The following is a 16606-nucleotide window of genomic DNA, read 5'->3' as shown; positions in this document are numbered from 1 at the left end:
GCAGGCTGAATGCAGGTTTTTTCTAAGTGGGGCAAGTGCGTATGTTTAGGATTTATAATAATAAATTATTCACATCCCAGCTAGTGTTCTAACAATACAGCTGGGAAGGAAAAATTCCTAGGTTTGTATTCTGCCATATGCCTGTGCTGTGTACCAGAACTTGAGAAATGGGTGACATGACATCTGGATATCTCTTTTGGATCTATACATGGTTGTTAGGTGACATGTTATATATGACAGCACACAAATCGAAAATTATGCAGGGAAAAAACAAAAAGGAAAAAGAAATATCTACTGATTTTTTCATTAAATTGGGATTCGATCAGGAAACCGGTAGCGATTTGATTCATGTATTGGCTGTTGATCTTTAACAACAGAGTGACCAGATCACTGTCAAGCATATGTGCATCTAGCAGTGCATTGACGAATCTGTGCCATGTTCTTGAGCAATCACTTTTGCAAGATACTATTGCAATGTTTCACATGACTAGCACCATTTAATTGAACGACAATGGCATTCTTTTTACTGTGCCAAGTATATCATCACTTCAATATGACAATGCATCTTAATCTAGTTATGTATAAATCTCACAAAGGTTAAAGTATCCCCAAAAGTGATTGGCCAAGAATATGGAACTTGTTTTTTGCCACTTAGAAGTGGGATTTTTGGCCAATCTTATATTTTGTCTCTGCTTATGCAGTCTTAGGCACTGTGAAGTCTGAATTATCAGTTGGAAACTATAGCAGATATTCAAAGTTAAGCTTTATTGTTTTCTTAATATTCAATGGTTTGACGAACTTCAAAACCATTTTTGAAGATAATTTTTACAAATATCTAGGAAAACATAAAGTGAGACAATAATTGCTACTGTAAACTGCCCAATTAACTGAGATTTAGTAATTTTTTAGTGACTGCAGCAAAAAGGCATGTTTGTAGTCAGAGGTTCGAGGCAGTCACCTTCACGGTTCCATTTGAAAGACTGCTAGCATGTCTGTGCTCTGACATTCCCTCTACAACTTTTAATTGTGGTTTTCTTAATTACACCTGCAGGGTGGTAAGGATCGGTGCAATGTTCCTCTCCAATGTTGTGAAAGTCATTACTTGCTTTCACCAGCCGGTAGTAAAAGGGTAACCGTTATTGTCTATGTCTGCGCCTTCAACCCGCTCTCAGATTAAGCAACGCACGCAATTGCTACAATACATTTGGGAGGTGCTTAGTGCTAGTACTGACTGTCTTGCATGCGTAATCATGTAAACCTCAATGAATCTTTGCAGTGGTATATCTCGGAGCACCGATATGCTGGTAGATTTCTTCCGAGTGGAACCGTGTTGGAGGGATACAGGCATGCCCGCTTGCTGCAATCGCTAAAAATTTGAATATAAATCTTAGTTCATTGGGCAGCTGACCGCGATAATTATTGTCGCACTTTGTGTCCCCCCAAGTTATCTGAAAAGGTAGTTTTCAGGTTCTTCCAAGTGCTTAACATTAAGAAGACTATATAACTTAATTTTGAACCTGTAGAAAGTTGCTCGACTGCCAGAGCAAGGCAAATTCAGCATATTGACTGTATGCTGTGTAGGGTAATTGGAATTTATATAACTTAAGAGAAAGTGTATTAATATTGCCATAAGTGTAAATTTTAAAATGGAGTTATTAAAAAAAATAAACATTTAGTGTTCGAAGCTATGTGTATGATTGTAATAAAGCTAATGTGTGTAGTGTGTAAGTCTTTGGTGGGTGGGTGCGCTTTGGTGCAGGTTGAGTTGCTGAGTCGTTATGGATCAGAGCACTACTGCCCGCTGAGCCTGTTGCGCGTATTTGGCACATCCATGATTGATGATTACGAGCAACTTGTCGAGAAGCCTCAGGACCCTAGTGCTCAGGATGATGATGAAGAAGAAGGTAAAAATAGTTTTTTAGTTTTTTAGTTTTGTGCCTGAAGGCACAGATGTCTTTTTGAACAAGGTAATGTTTTATACTATCACTGATAGTCTAAAACATCGATATGAATGCTGTTCATTATCAGCATTGTGAGTTTTTTTCTTGTGCCTTTCCTGTAAAGTGTACTTATCAGTGCATAGCCAAAGTTAGCACAGCAGCTCATTAAAAAGCTATTTCATTTAATTTTATTATTAACAATTCAGAGAGAGACAGTATCACCATAGCAGTGCTTGCAATGAGCAGAGCCACTTACAAGAGTAGGGTTAAAAGCTAAAGGACAATCTGGCATTACGGTTGAAAAGTCGGCTAGTTGGTAATTTGTCCTCATGTTACCTGTGCTACACTTGCAAAACAGCATAAAATGAAAGGAAGTGTACAGGCCAGGAATCTGGCATGCCCTTCTAATGTAAATTCTCGGAGGTCAAAGACTGGCTGAGGTTGTGAATCCTATACTATAACTGAGCACATCTATGGGACATCCGCAAAGAGCAAGTGACAAGAGGTGGAACCAGTGGTGGGTCGGTCACCTAAGAAGGGACTAACAGGCCTTCTTTTAAGTTCTCTGCATTAATGGAGCAGAAGATAGTGCACAACCGGTGCACTTCATTTTCTGATTTTTTGTGTTTTGTGAGGGTTTCCCACATCACAAGATAAAAATCTGGCTACCAGTACTAACAGAAATACATTATTAAACTGTTTTTGAAACCCTGAAAAATGTACTAATGTTGACTTTGTGCCAAAATGTAACAATCTTTCACTAGAGAAAGGATTAGTAGCAGTCTTTCTTTTGTGGAACTGGGCTATGTACATTGTCTCTTTGTTTATTTGTATGTTGTTAAGGTTGTTTTTTCTTTTTCTTTTAACCAGCTTCTACTGAACGGTCTGCATCAAGGAATGTTGTGGATAGGGCAAAAGATGTTGTAATCAGCCTCTTCAAAGTGCTCAGAAGGGACCAGGATGGAGGTAATCTTTCTTCACTGTCTCAACAGTCTCTTGGGGGCTAAGCTTCAAAGTATTTTATGACATAAAAGCTTCCGCAAAGCAACTTCATCTTGTTAGGGGTAGATAATGTGAGTGTATGTATACTTAGTCTCAGAATATTAATTATCCTCTGTTTAGTTTAGTAATGGTATATTTATCACAAAGCCAAAGGGAGGTGTTGTGCCAGGCAAATTCATTTTGTAAAAGTCTTGCTGTCAGTGCACTTTATATTGTATGTGCATATACATTAAACCAATGAAGGTGAGATATATAGTAGCAATCGGTGAGCCAGTACTTTCTTGGGATGTTCTATTGCATATATTGCCTCAGCAATGGTTAGAACCTTGGACTGCCTGCAATGAAAGTGCAGCTACTCTCTCATGTCTTGATTTCACTATTCCCATGTCTGATTTTTGCTATTCTCACTTTGTCCTTGTCTCTCTCTATGTCTCAGTCATTTGCATAGTGCACTGATGACCACTATGACATACCTGTTCAAAGTAATTGAAATCGCTTTCTTGTTTAGCTTATCAGGTGCTGTGAAGTGCCACTCAATGTTTTGACATACAAACCCACAGAATTAAAATTTTTATTATTGACGATCAGAATTCACGACTAAGCTGACACGATTTCTTGGTCTCTGCAGGATATTATGGTCAGTTGCTTTCTTTTTACAGTGGGCATGCAGGTTTTTTTTTTTTTTTTTGAAAAACTGTATTGATGGAACTGTGAATAATATGTACTAACAGTATCAATGACAACTAACAGACAATAATGCCAGGGAAAGTATGTGGTATGTTATTAGAAGTAATTGTAATGTTAATGTGAAGAAATAAATGTAAACGAAAAGATAACTTGCCACCAGCAGGATCTGAGTCTGCGACCTTCGAATAACGCATCCGATGCTCTACCACAGAATTATGATGGTGGTCATCCTCCCATACACTTTATAGCGTATATATATGTGCATTTAAATGTGGAAGCGTTAGTCAGCACCACCTGTTGCTATTAGGGGGAGTGTGGAATACCCTTTCTTTCCTGGTTGGCGTCACGTAGTACGTGATGCATCGGACGCGTTATTGGACGATAAAGCATCTGACGCTTTATTCGAAGGTTGCAGCTTTGGGTGCTGTCCGTGCAAGTTATCTTTTTGTCCACTTTTCTTTCTTCACATTTACATTACAATTACTTATAATAACATCCCCTATCTTTTTTTTGGCTATATTGTCTGTTAGTAGTCATTAATATTGTGTCTAACAAAAAAAAAACGAGTCCTTAAATTCACACTTTCCTTCATAACGATGCAGTGACATCTTCGTTCATTTTCCTTGCATTTGAGCACCTTGCATTGCTTTGCTGCATTGACAGGGGCTCAAATTCCTGAGAGAATTTTAATATTGGCAAAAAAAAAAAAATCTGTATGAAGCTGTATTGATTTATTGCTCCATTGGTGCTAGTAGAGTCCTCTGATACTTCTTACAGTCTCGAAATTGTGGCCTCAGTTTCATATCAAGCGAGTGGCCGCTATCAGAGGTGCAGCTGTGCTTGACAGGGCATGCAAACACTACTATTGCTATGGTCGTGTGTGGGACATCCTCAGTGTTTTAGCTTTCTAAGTTTACAACAGCCGCTTTACTTTTCATGTAGCTACTCTTAACATTCAACGTGTGTAAATGAGTTCCTGAGTGAATCATAAATTTTTAAATGAGCACTTAGACTAAGGAGTAGCCACTCAGGATGTGAAGCAGCTGGTGGTGGTTTGAGCTAGAAAGTCTAGAATTTTGATTTGAAGTGACATGATTATCATAAGGTATAGTGGACTGGAGATTCCAATTTACTTTTGATCATCCGAGGTATTTAAATAAATTGAAGGGCCAGTAAACAAACTTGAGGTTCCAAATTTGTTATCAAAATAAATATGTGCACTTTTGCTGTGTGAGCATGCTGCTGCCTAAATTTTGATAGTGCATGCTATAATAAGGAAGTTACAGGGTTTAGAACATCCATCTCGGGGGGTTTCGAATTCTCACGCGGCCTTGCCCCTCTTCTCTCTCCGCCCACTTCGGCAACGTGACACGATGCTAGCGATATGTCATTGGTGCACAGCCAACGACTGAGCATTGCATCCCCAACATCTGCACATGTCGTAGCAGCGCTGAGAGAAAGTGCAGTTCGAGGAGCACTCCTCCCCTAGCGCTTAAGTAGCGAGACGCGTCTTTATCTCAGAGGCTTTCGTTCTGGCAATGCCACTTCACCCAGTAGTCTAGGGCTCTACAAAACGGCAGAAGGCATCACGGGAAAATGAAAATGCGGACCCTGCGGTCAAAACTGTACCACAGGGCCAAGGCACTGTTTCGTAGGGCAAAGCACCAATCGACGAGCTCAGTGGTACGTAAAGTTGCCCATTGGCAAGCTTTCATTACTGTGCACGTACGAGAAGGACTGGTCAGGCGAAGGAAATGGGCATGGAATTGCTTTTCAAAATGGAGAGTCTGCGGAGCGCGCAGCTTTGTAATGTTCGAAAAACGTCAACGCTGCGGTCTACTGTACAAGTTGGCGAGCTTGTTTGCGGGGTGTAAAAAAAAGTCTCAGCCTGTTTACTGGCCTTTCGAAATACACAGTAATTTTTTTCTCCTCGAGTGAAATGTGGCAGCCGTGGCTTGGTGAGCGCCATTGGTCTTGATGTGAAACCTCTGATGGTGAAACCTTTAATAGGTTTCACTTTTTAATGTTTGCCTAAATGTAAATGCTTTGCACTTACAACAACGCCCTAGTGTGCCATTTTTTAATAGAGACAGACATCTAGTCTCTTGCACCCCCATTCACCAGTAATAAATCGCTATTTATGGATTGCATAGAGAGCTGATTGTTTGCTTGTCATGGCTATTCCTTTTTCTGCTAAAGTGTGAGAAGTATTTCAACAATAAATCTATAAATCAATACACGCACTTTTTCTGTAGAATGATTTTATCTAATGACCAATAAAATAAATGCCAGCTATAATTATTTTGCCAACGCGATGCGACTTCTGAACAAGATTTAAACCATTCAAATAAGAATCACAGGCAGTGACGATGTCCGTGGCATCAATGTGCTTCAAGCACATGCACATCACTTCGAAAATTATATCGCCACTCTGAGTAGCAATAGGGCCCACATTCATATTCTGCGCTGGTTTAACTCAAGACACTGTAAACCATCCGGTTGTTCTCTTGTAGTAAACGAAACTGCCTGCTGGCACACAAAATGTGTTCGGGTTCGTCATCTCACACCCTCATTTCAGCTCATTAAAAGTATAATGCACCAAATAGACAGAAAGCACCACAATCATTGCCTCGTGTTGCATCGCGCAAGCGGGCAAGCATTTCAAGATGCGAAAGATGCCCTCTGTGGCACAGTGGTGTCATGTTGCGAAAGGCTTTGGAGCAGCGTACGAAGTTGCCTCATAGTGTGAAGGCAAAGTTTCGTGATGATTAGGATTATTAAAATACTCTGCTCTCCTACTCTTACCTTTTGAATTTATGTAAGGAAAATGTAATTAAAAAGTGCAGCTTCAAAATACTTTGTGTTATTTGTACTTTCAAATCTGTTTAGTCTGGCTTCATCTCTGTAGCTGTGTGCTGTGGAAGTGATGTCAAGTATTCTTCAACTGCTGCTGCATTTTTTATGTTCACTTGCAGGAGCTGTGGATTCTTTGGCAAGTGCTCCATGTGCAGAGTAGGTTTTATGCTCTCACTATTTTCGTTGCGTATTGAATTATTCCTAAAGCACACTTTGTAGCATCAGCTCCATCAGCAAAAGCAAAAAGTTTTGGAGCATCTGGCAGTAAAAACCAGATACAGTGGTACTAAGTTTAACTGAGACTTTAGGTGCTGAAAAGAGTATTTCACTAATTAATAATATATAAGCTAATGGCTCCAATATCATAAATTACTATATTTCAGAAATACTGAATGTTAATTTCGCTCTGCTTACAAAAAGGAGACATTTATTAGGCTTTTAAGATCGGTTTCTATTTCATGAAGCATGTACTCTTGTGTATGAATTGCCAAGCAATCTGCGTATCTTACTGTGTGGTGCTAAACAATAATGCCCACCAGAACAGTAATAATTTTCATCGCCACACAAAGTGAGCTTTTTAAAAGTCTCTCTAGTTTCTACCTATTTGGCACATTCTGTAATGTCACTAAATCTTAAAGGGACACCAAAGAGAAACAATGACTTAGTTTAGATTGATAAACTTCACTCTGAAAACTTTATTGCCGTAAATTTCAGTGTCATGAGTTCATTATTAGCAGACACATTCTAGGTTGAAGATAGTTATAGCGAGAGAACAGAATGACGACAAAGAGACAAGAAGGGGTTCTGTTCTCATTCTTTAACTATCCTCATGTTATACCAACTAGCCCACACTGCCACACTTCAAGGTTGAAGTTTCATTTTTAAATTTCAAGTCAAAGATGCCTTCATGCAAAATTTTACTTTTAAAATGTGGGCAAGAGCATCACAAAAACAGTGCAAAAATGACCATTTATAAAACCATCAATGAAAAAAAAAAATAATGCCACCATGACAAGGACATGACCTAGACTACTCGGCTCCTCATCAGTACTTCAAGGATATGGTAGCACAGAAACATTTCAGAGATGGCATTCCTGAGCCCATAGAATTACTACCGGCTCTCGAGGAAAAGCTGGGCCAAAAGAGCACTGACCACAAGAACACCGCCATTCACTATCATTGTAATACTTGCCTTTGCAAGCATTCACAGATAAGTCAAATTTAGTGCTGTTTTGTCTATTGGCAATTAAATACAGCCATTTTGACGAACCAGAAATGTGTAAACGGTGTTTAATGTTTATTTTAGCTGACTCCAAAGAAAAATTCAAGGCAATTCAGGCAATTTACTGTGTGCTGAGTTTTGGCACAGGAAGGATCATTTACTGGCATTGTTGCTAGATGGTGCCTCTATACCACTTGAGTTCAAGATCGTGGCCAATCACTTTTCTTGTGGTGACTAAGTTATGAGGCACAGTACATTGTCTGTGCTTTCTGTTGACAGGTACTTACAACTCTGCTTCATGTAAGCTCCCTTTCATTGATTACAATGAAAACTGAATTCTACTATCAAGTCTTGTACGTCTATAATGCATATTCGAGGCTGGTAATGCTCACGCGGTAGGGCAATGGCCGCAATGGCAGCACCTTTGTAATCAGAGATCCCAATACATGAGCCTTATGGGAAACTTTTTCTATAGTCTGTACTAAATATATGCCTGGCCGTACGTTGTAGTGACAACCACCAGATGCACGTGTCTACTTAGGTGCTCCTTCAAAGTTGCTAACAACTGTACTGTACTGTTACAGGCTTTGTAACTGTACTGTTACAGGCTTTGAAAAGATCTCCTCAGTGATGTATTTAATATTCCAACCACTCCATTCCATGTCTTCAATATGGAGACTTGAATGCCAATCTCTTGCTACTATTAGGCAAACAGATATCTCACATTCAAAGGCTCACTAAACTTGAAACTAGAGCTTAAAAAGCATCTGTTCTACTTTGAAATGGTTTTTCGGTGTGAAATATTTGTTGTTATAACTCTTTCTAATGAAATTTTTTTTTGCCTAAACAAAATTACTTCAAGAATGAACTACAAGTTACTAGTCTGATTTAGCCACCTAAGACTAATAATTATGTTAATTTATAAAAACCTCATCGTAATAAGATCAATATTTATTTTGTTGAGAAACCTCATAATTGCATATGAAAACATGTAAAATACTTCATTGTGAGGCTGCTAACCTGAAGGCTCTTATGCCTTGGCCTAATTTTAAAAACTTTGTCTAGCTACTTTTTGTTGGAAAGATAATCCTTGACTGTAGGTCATCTCGCTGACCAGTCTTTCTATATTTATTTCCCTCCACAGTTCAAGTGCAAACTGCAGTGTTGTGAATGTGTCTCACCAAGCACACAATGCAACTACTAGACGGCTTGGCTGCCAGCAAAACAGAAGTCTGCAGTTTTTTGGGTCTGAGTTTCGGCAATGCACCATGTGCTCTTTGTTTGTGGGTCAGTCAGAAGGGACGCAAACTCCAAGTGAAACCATTACCTGCCAGTTTCACCGTACATTTCTTGAAGATGACTGTCCCGTAAGCCAATCTGATCAAGGACAAGAACCTAGTGAGAGCACTGGGAGCTTTAGTGATGTGTCCCAAAAGACAGACAGCACTACCGAGCTGACAGCAGCAAGTTCCAGTCCTGAAACAACATCGGTATCAGCCCCAACAAAATCTTCATCCACGCTTTCTACAAATGCTACATCTCTAATGGAAACATCAAAATCGGTTGTCTTGCCCAGTAGCGACACAGCACAGACAGAAAGCTCAAAAGCTTCTTCTAGTCCTTCAAGTGTAACAGCAGCTTCTAGCCTTGAGTCAGTTACTAGTGTTGACCAAAAGGACCTCTGGGACAATGAAACAACATCGAAACACTTTAGCAGTACCCCTGAAACGTCCCACCAGGAGAGCACAACATCACATACTTCTGCAGCCTCCACCACCCTTCAGAGTAGCTCTCAATCGTCTATTACTACTACAGATTCAGTGACAGCAACTCCAATAATCATTGATGTGCCCACGTCCGTGAAGACTCATCCTTCAAAGACATCAACTGCTGGCGCGGAGGCTGCATCTCCTGCAGTGGACTCAGCATCACCAAATAGTGTAACAATCGTTTTAGGAGAGCCAACAACGAGTGAAGTGCACAGTGGTGTTTTAATCATGGGTCCAGAGACTGATGGTGGCAGTGTAATTGCCACTGTACCTTTGCCTCTCGATGAACTCGTGTCTGATACCGATGTGAGTATTATGTTTGATTATTATGCTACTTCAGCACACACATCAGTCGCATTATGGCTCTATGTTTTCAGAGTTCATTTTTCTTGAAGTTTGGAAGGTGTTAATTAAGTATCCTGCGTGTGGCCTCTCATGAGATTTGTCTTCTCAACATTATAGTATATGTGAATTGATTAACAGTGAAGTATGTGCAGTCAGTTTTTTTTACTGGCTTTTTATATTGTAGTGTGCACCTTGTTAAATGCCCTTAAGCTGTGCGACATTAGACTGGTTTCGGAGAAGACCCATGCTTGTTTTTTATATTATTTCAAAGCATATATATATATATATATATATATATATATATATATATATATATATATATATATATATAAATGAAACCTCTCTTTATAAAAAAAAAATGCCTGCCTTGGCAAGATGTGTGTTCCCCCTTGTGATTTTTCTGGATTTACAACACCGATCGTAAACCATGTCTTGTGACTCATCGCTGCTTTCAGAATCTGCACATTTCTCGTATCCTGGTGGTTTTAGAGCCTGAATTTTTTCAAAAAGGGAAACTATATTTCAAAACTAGTTGAAGTAATCTGCTAACTGTTTGGGCATGATCAGTGCATCTGCAGAAGGGCCCACATAGTGACTACTACAGAAAAATTGGTAGTAAAGTTAAAAAGAAAAATAAAACAAATTTTACTAGTATAGGACCTAAAATTTTGTAAAGCTAAGTAGCATGCTGACAGGTAATAATTGGCCTGCACTTGGTATTATTATTACTAAGTAAATCTAAATTATTAGTATTTTTTACTAAATTATTCACTTGCTAAGTAACTGAGTGAGAATATTGTGACACTTTTGTGCAGTTATAATTAAATCCTTGTGTTCTGTGTGCCCGTAACTATGACATGATAATGCAGTATGTGTAAGTCATGAAATCCATTATAATTTTTACCATCTGGCATTGTTTATTGTGGACCTAAATTCGAAATACTGTGTGTTTGGTGCATACCTTTGAGGCAAGGGCAGTGTAAAGTTAAAAGCAGAAGCAACTAAAAGGAGAAAGGAAGGGTGTACCTTCTGTCTCCTCTTGTGCCTTCCATTGTCTATTAGATTTGCACCACCCTGCACTTACACTAACATTGGAATGCAGCTACTGTGGCTGGAAATCAAATCTGCACCTTCCTGCTAAGAAAAAAGAAAGAGTGTTTCTTACAAGATGTTCTTTGTTGTTGTCAGGTACCCTAGTGGGAATCTGAAGTTTAACCTGATCATTATGATGCCCCTTTTTACTTGGCACAGTTGCAACTGAGGGAAGTTCGTGCTCCTCCCCCAGAAGCAGGCGCCTTAGCTCTAAGCAACCAGCGGGAATCTGTGTTTATGCGGATCAACAACCGCATCAAAGCTCTAGAGCTTAATATGTCCCTGAGTGGGCAGTATCTAGAAGAGCTGAGTCGCCGTTACCGGCATCAGATGGATGACATGCAACGAGCCTTCAATCGCACTGTTAATGCACTCAACAAAACTGCTCAGAAGGCTGCCGAGAAGGTGAGATTACTTCTCCTTACTGAACATGAGTTGTCTTTGCCTGTGTATCCATCAATACTAATGTTCCACTATCTGCTTTCATTTTGGCAGAGGGTTGGAAGAATTGGGAAGAAATCTTGCATAGAAAACAATTTTCTCCATTACAAAAACTGCTAGAAAGTAATGAATACAAAATGACACGCTCATTGTGGTTCAGTATTCAGTCATCTCTTGTTTATTATTTGTAATATAATTAACTTGCTACATTTATGTAGTTTATTTGTACTTGACCTTTTTTTTTCTAAGTTACTGCCGCACCTTTTGCGTGTGCATATGCGCAAACTTCGCCAGATCTGTTGTTCAGTTGTGTCACTGCCCTTGTGCTTAATTTAAGGCTTAGGTTCTGCTGCTCTCCAAGAGCATTGTAGTCTTTATTAATGCATATGTCAAGGTCAACTTCCATTACAGATATGGCAGGCATTCAGCTGTTGCGCATGCATGCATGCTTGCATGTGTATGTGCTCTGTCCAAAAAGTTTGTGTGGCAAATCAGCAAGGGAGTCGAAGAAGGGAACAGTGGTGCTGCTTACTTGCTTCACAGTATGCCATGCATTTTTGTGCAACCCATTTTATTTGTAATGTAGCTCTATCAGCAGATGCAACAAAGGACTAGTATTAAAGGGACCCTGCAACATCTTTTGATCATGGTTTAAAGATGTTGCCAATTGGTAGTCGAGGCTACTGAGAACGTGTGAGTGAAACATTATAGCCCAGCACGCTGCCTAATTTGCTATTACTTCTCAAAGTTGGCTAGAAATTGCTCCCTCTCACTCTTCTCTCTCTTCAAATGTCATACACCCAAATAACTGCCTCATATACCAGAAATCCACGACTGTTGGCTGATTTGAGCACAGCGAGCTGCATAGTTACCATAGCCACCACGAGATGCCGCCACGTGTCTGCGCACTCTCTGGCAATCGCACTAAGAATAAGCCGTTCTCTCGATGAAAAGCAAAAGTGCTCAAGGTTGTGGTGTGGGCAGAGATGCAACAGCTGCGCCAATTGCGCCAATTTGATACAATTTCCCATTGTTGCTTTGAGCTGCACCAAAACCGTGAAATTGCCTGAAATTGGGCCTCGCTGCGCCGGAATGCCCGACTAGCCTCAAAATTATCTCAGGTGCGCTAATTTCAGCGAGGAATAGAGGTCTCATTGGCCACCTGCACTTTGCGTCATCAATCAAACAAAGCATGCAGACCCGAATCCTAAACCACAGTGTTATATACTCGTTACGTGTGGACATTCGTGAGGCGCGCTCAACCAGATAAGCTATAAAATAAAGTAACAACGCCGTGCACCCATCGGTCTGCTGAACACAGTGGCAGAATGGCAGAACTTCAAGTGAAAAAAAATGCCAGGCCTGCGCGGCTGTGACTGCGTGGCGCAGCACAGTCACAGCAAAAACTAGAAGAGCGACCTTTCAGAGCCTTTTCAAAACACTCATGGGTAACTACTGCAAGCACACTTGCTTGGTACCCCTTAGGGCATTAATAATAAACTTTTGTGTAGTAGGCCGGCATTCGCTATGCTATTTTTCGTCATTCTTTTGAGAAGCCTGGTATCCGCTAAACACTTTCTAGGAATTTCGTGCCAATTGTCCATGCAGTGGCTGAGGACGATGAGGAATTATGGCTAAAGTGGGTATGCACCACAGTTAATAGGGAAACAAGAACAAGCTTTTGTAACGGGTCAGAGCATTGGACGGCCAACTCGTTATGCTAATCCTATTGTCAGATGACTGGTTGTTTTTTCACTGTTGTAAAAGGCTTTATAAGTCGTATTAATGCGATTGCTTTCCCGGCATCAAGTCTGCCTAAGGCAAGTTTGACAACTAGTCGCAAGCACCGTAGTAGCTCAGTGGTAGAATACTAGGCTGGCGCCCAGCGAACCCGGGTTCGAGCCCCACTGTTTCATTGGTGCTGGGTCATGCCTGCTTAAGGCAAGTTTGACAAGTTACAAGCAGCGGCATAATTCAGTGGTAGAATATTGGGCTGGCACCCAGCAGACCTGGGTTCAAGCCCCACTGTGTCAGTGGTGCAAGGTTTTTTTTTTTTTTTTTTTTTTTTTTTTTTTTTTTTTTTTTTTTTTTTTCAGATTTTGCGCGATGTGATTATGGACACCGGCAGCGGCGAACAACATGCAACTGCGCGTGACCCGAGTTGTGATCTCATAACAGCTTTCGCTGTAAAAAAAAAGCTTTGCCGTAGCCATCAACGCTTTGCGAGAAATATCGGTTTCCTAGTTCCCAATGCGGTTATGGCATGTTAGGAAGGTATGCCGTGTTTCCCGCGCACGAACAAGATCGATGTGCTGCGAACGCCGTCGTTGCCAGCTGCCACATTGGTTGCCATATCAACGGCACAAACGTTTTTCTGGCTTGAAGATGCGTTGTCTCGGCGCTATATATGTGGCGCCGTCGCCAAGCTAACGGGCATGCGCTGTTGTTTCTTTATCTGGTCGAAGGCACCCTGCAAGTGAGCTGAGAAGTTGTGTCCTAAACCTAATTCGACCCTGAAGGAAAGAAAAAAAAAAGTAGGGGCGTAGTTGGGGGTGTGTGTAGCGGTTAAAAAATTGCTTGAGCTTGTTCTAACCTACGCAGAATGCTGCTTAAGTCACGTTCGCCGCAGTACACCGGTGTGTCGCGGGAAAGTATTATGATTAGGGAAGGGTTATTAGCTTTAGACACGACACACAACAGCACATTTTGTTCAATTACTCATGCGTCTGTGTGCCGCATAATTGTGCCTATTAGTATGATCGCTGAAGTCTTTCTGAAAGTTACAGGCAATCATTTGGAGCAGGGAGCGGCATTTTTGTTGGCCATAAAAAAAAAACGCTAGTGTGCCAGATTTTTTTTTTTTTTTTGCCATCCCTCTCTCCAGTTTTAGGAATCTCCGGGATTTCAAGGTTGCCAGCTTGGTAAAGCCACATTTGACTTAACAAAGTCTGTCAAATGATTCGACAGGCACAGCAAGTGCTAATGTGGACTTCATTGTTTGCTCGGTGGGGTAATTCAAACTTCATTGAAATAGTGGCGCTTATGTTCACTCTGCACGGTTTAGGTGGGTTCATTGTTTTGAACATTTTTTTTCTAAACGTAAGCCTTCCTTTTTTATACTGCTCCAAATTTGGTCTATCGGGATAAAGAATGGTTTCTTTCCATAACCTGCTCCAAATTTAGATTTTAGTGTTCCAAAAGTAATATTTGGTGCTCCAAAATCTATTTTGGCTGTTGCACCCTTGTGTGGGCCTATGAAAGAATGCATATTCTTGCCCCCCTTGTCATCACCCTCCCTGCATAGCTTTCAGCACACTTGCTAGCATGGTAGGAGGGAGAAAGCACTAGATGCATATGACGAACTTCTGCGACTCTCTGCAAACTTTTTAATCTCATCTACCCACCGAAATTCCTGTCTCCCATCATGCACTTGCCTTCAGTTGGAATCCAGTCTGTTAATTAATATTGCCATTGGTTGTCTTGCCCTCACGCTACATGCTCTGCTTATGCCCATTGCTTCTTGATTTCAACTGATATCACCTGAAAACCTGTTTGTTCTTTCATGTTCAGTGACTGCTGAATGACTTTTATCAAAAGTATTTCGTTAATATTGGAAGTATTTGGTTTGCAAACATTGTTTTCTCAAATTATGATTGAAAATTTGAAAAAAGAAAAACATTGTTATAAGTTGGTGCAGTGAAATCCACATATATTGAACTCTGTAAAAAATGAGAATTAATTCAATATATTGGATAGTTTGACAAAAAATGTTTCAATAATTCACTCATTTCTGGCGTGGATTGCGGTAGACAGTTGGCTTTGTGGCATCGCTTCGCGATAATGCAAGGAAGGTGGCTAATGCGGTGGTGGTTCAGCTGTGCCAATGCACCATTTTGCTACAGTTACATATCTGTGCATCTTGCTGCGCACATTCGAGTACAGCTTGCACAAACTGCAGTTAACTTCTTTAGTCCTTTCTCTAGTCTTTTCGTCTTCTTAGTCTTAGACTTCTTTATACCTTTCGTCTAGTTTGTTTACAAGGCTTCGGACCATTTATGTGCCAATGATATTCTTGGTCGCGACAGACACTACTAGAACTTTTTTATAATGCCACTGAAGCCCTCTGCTCAATATATTCCAGCAATCCACTTTGTCACTATATTCAGCCTAACTAAAGTTTCTGCGCTGGCACATGTGTCTCTATAGTTGAAAGTTTAGCGTGGCGACGAGAGTCTGTTTTATTTGTTAGCAGACTAGCGATAACACACAGAAAAGTGACTGTTTTCGTTCGCGAGCCATTCCGCCCACCGTAATGTAGCCACTGTGGCCAAGTGGCAACAGCTGTCAGGCCTGTGCACTCTAAACAGTGTCTTCACGCAAATGAACATTCGCTTGTGCAAGGGTTTGTTTGATATTTGCAAAATAAAGTAAAATGCCTCATAATTCCACTTCGCAGCGTCCTTGTGAATGTTTATCATAAAGCTGAGCCTAATGCTCACGTAGAGCGCACGATGTGGTGCAACTGCTGCTCTAGCATGTTCATCGGTCCTCGCGTATTTTGATTGTGAAACCGACGTCGCGTGAAGCCAGTGTGCACAGAAACGGAGCTGCGCAGTCGGCCACATTAACAGCAAAATCTTCCACATGCCCTAAAGGCCATTTGGAGAATCAATGTTTTCGTCAATCGACAAAAAAAAGAATAAAAACTATGAATACTAATTCGGTTTGCAAATCTTCCCAGCCGACTATTTGGCTGCAAATCACACATTGACGAGCATTGAGCGGTGCTGCCGTGAGTATGTCTCTCTGTTCCCTGACTGACTACTTTACGAGCTGTGTGGTCACCAAGGAGGTTATACTAAATCTTCTGGAGTGGTGGAGGGGCTCTGTGGCTGAAGCCGGCGCACGCCATATTGCTTAGGGCAGAAAGCGAATGGGCAAATTGTAGCCTACGTGGCTTTTGTGTTGTTTTTTGTGCTAGTAATGTTACGTGTGGTGCCTCTAATTGAACAAGGTGGTTCTGAACACGTCTGTGATCACTTTTAGAGACGACGATGGTGGGCTCTTCGGTAGCATTTTACTGCGCAAATCGTGTGAAGCGGACACCGGGCACAACGTTCGGTGTGTATTCGCTGGCTCACTTTTCTTCACATATTTTCGCGACTACAACTGCATTCACGAGTACATAGATTTTCTTTTCTGCATCCGGGTTAACAGAGACACTTTAAATATTTTTTTGTACGTTTCTGGAT

The 16606-nt window shown here is 40.8% G+C and overlaps 1 protein-coding gene across 4 annotated transcripts in view; it reads left to right on the top strand.

Moving 5' to 3' along the window:
- Positions 1–16606, top strand: part of LOC119187799 (SUN domain-containing ossification factor) — a 133337-nt gene that overhangs the window by 83204 nt on the left and 33527 nt on the right. For all 4 annotated transcript variants that reach the window (XM_037435880.2, XM_075878859.1, XM_075878860.1 and 1 more), the window contains 5 exons: positions 1760–1904; positions 2811–2906; positions 6605–6641; positions 8852–9782; positions 11073–11318. In XM_037435880.2, coding sequence (XP_037291777.2) covers positions 1760–1904; positions 2811–2906; positions 6605–6641; positions 8852–9782; positions 11073–11318 — 1455 coding nt within the window. The remainder of the gene's footprint in view (positions 1–1759; positions 1905–2810; positions 2907–6604; positions 6642–8851; positions 9783–11072; positions 11319–16606) is intronic.

This window comes from Rhipicephalus microplus, chromosome X (genome assembly GCF_043290135.1).
Source record: "Rhipicephalus microplus isolate Deutch F79 chromosome X, USDA_Rmic, whole genome shotgun sequence".
NCBI lineage: Eukaryota > Metazoa > Arthropoda > Arachnida > Ixodida > Ixodidae > Rhipicephalus > Rhipicephalus microplus.
This window is presented reverse-complemented; position numbering and strand designations above follow the sequence as displayed.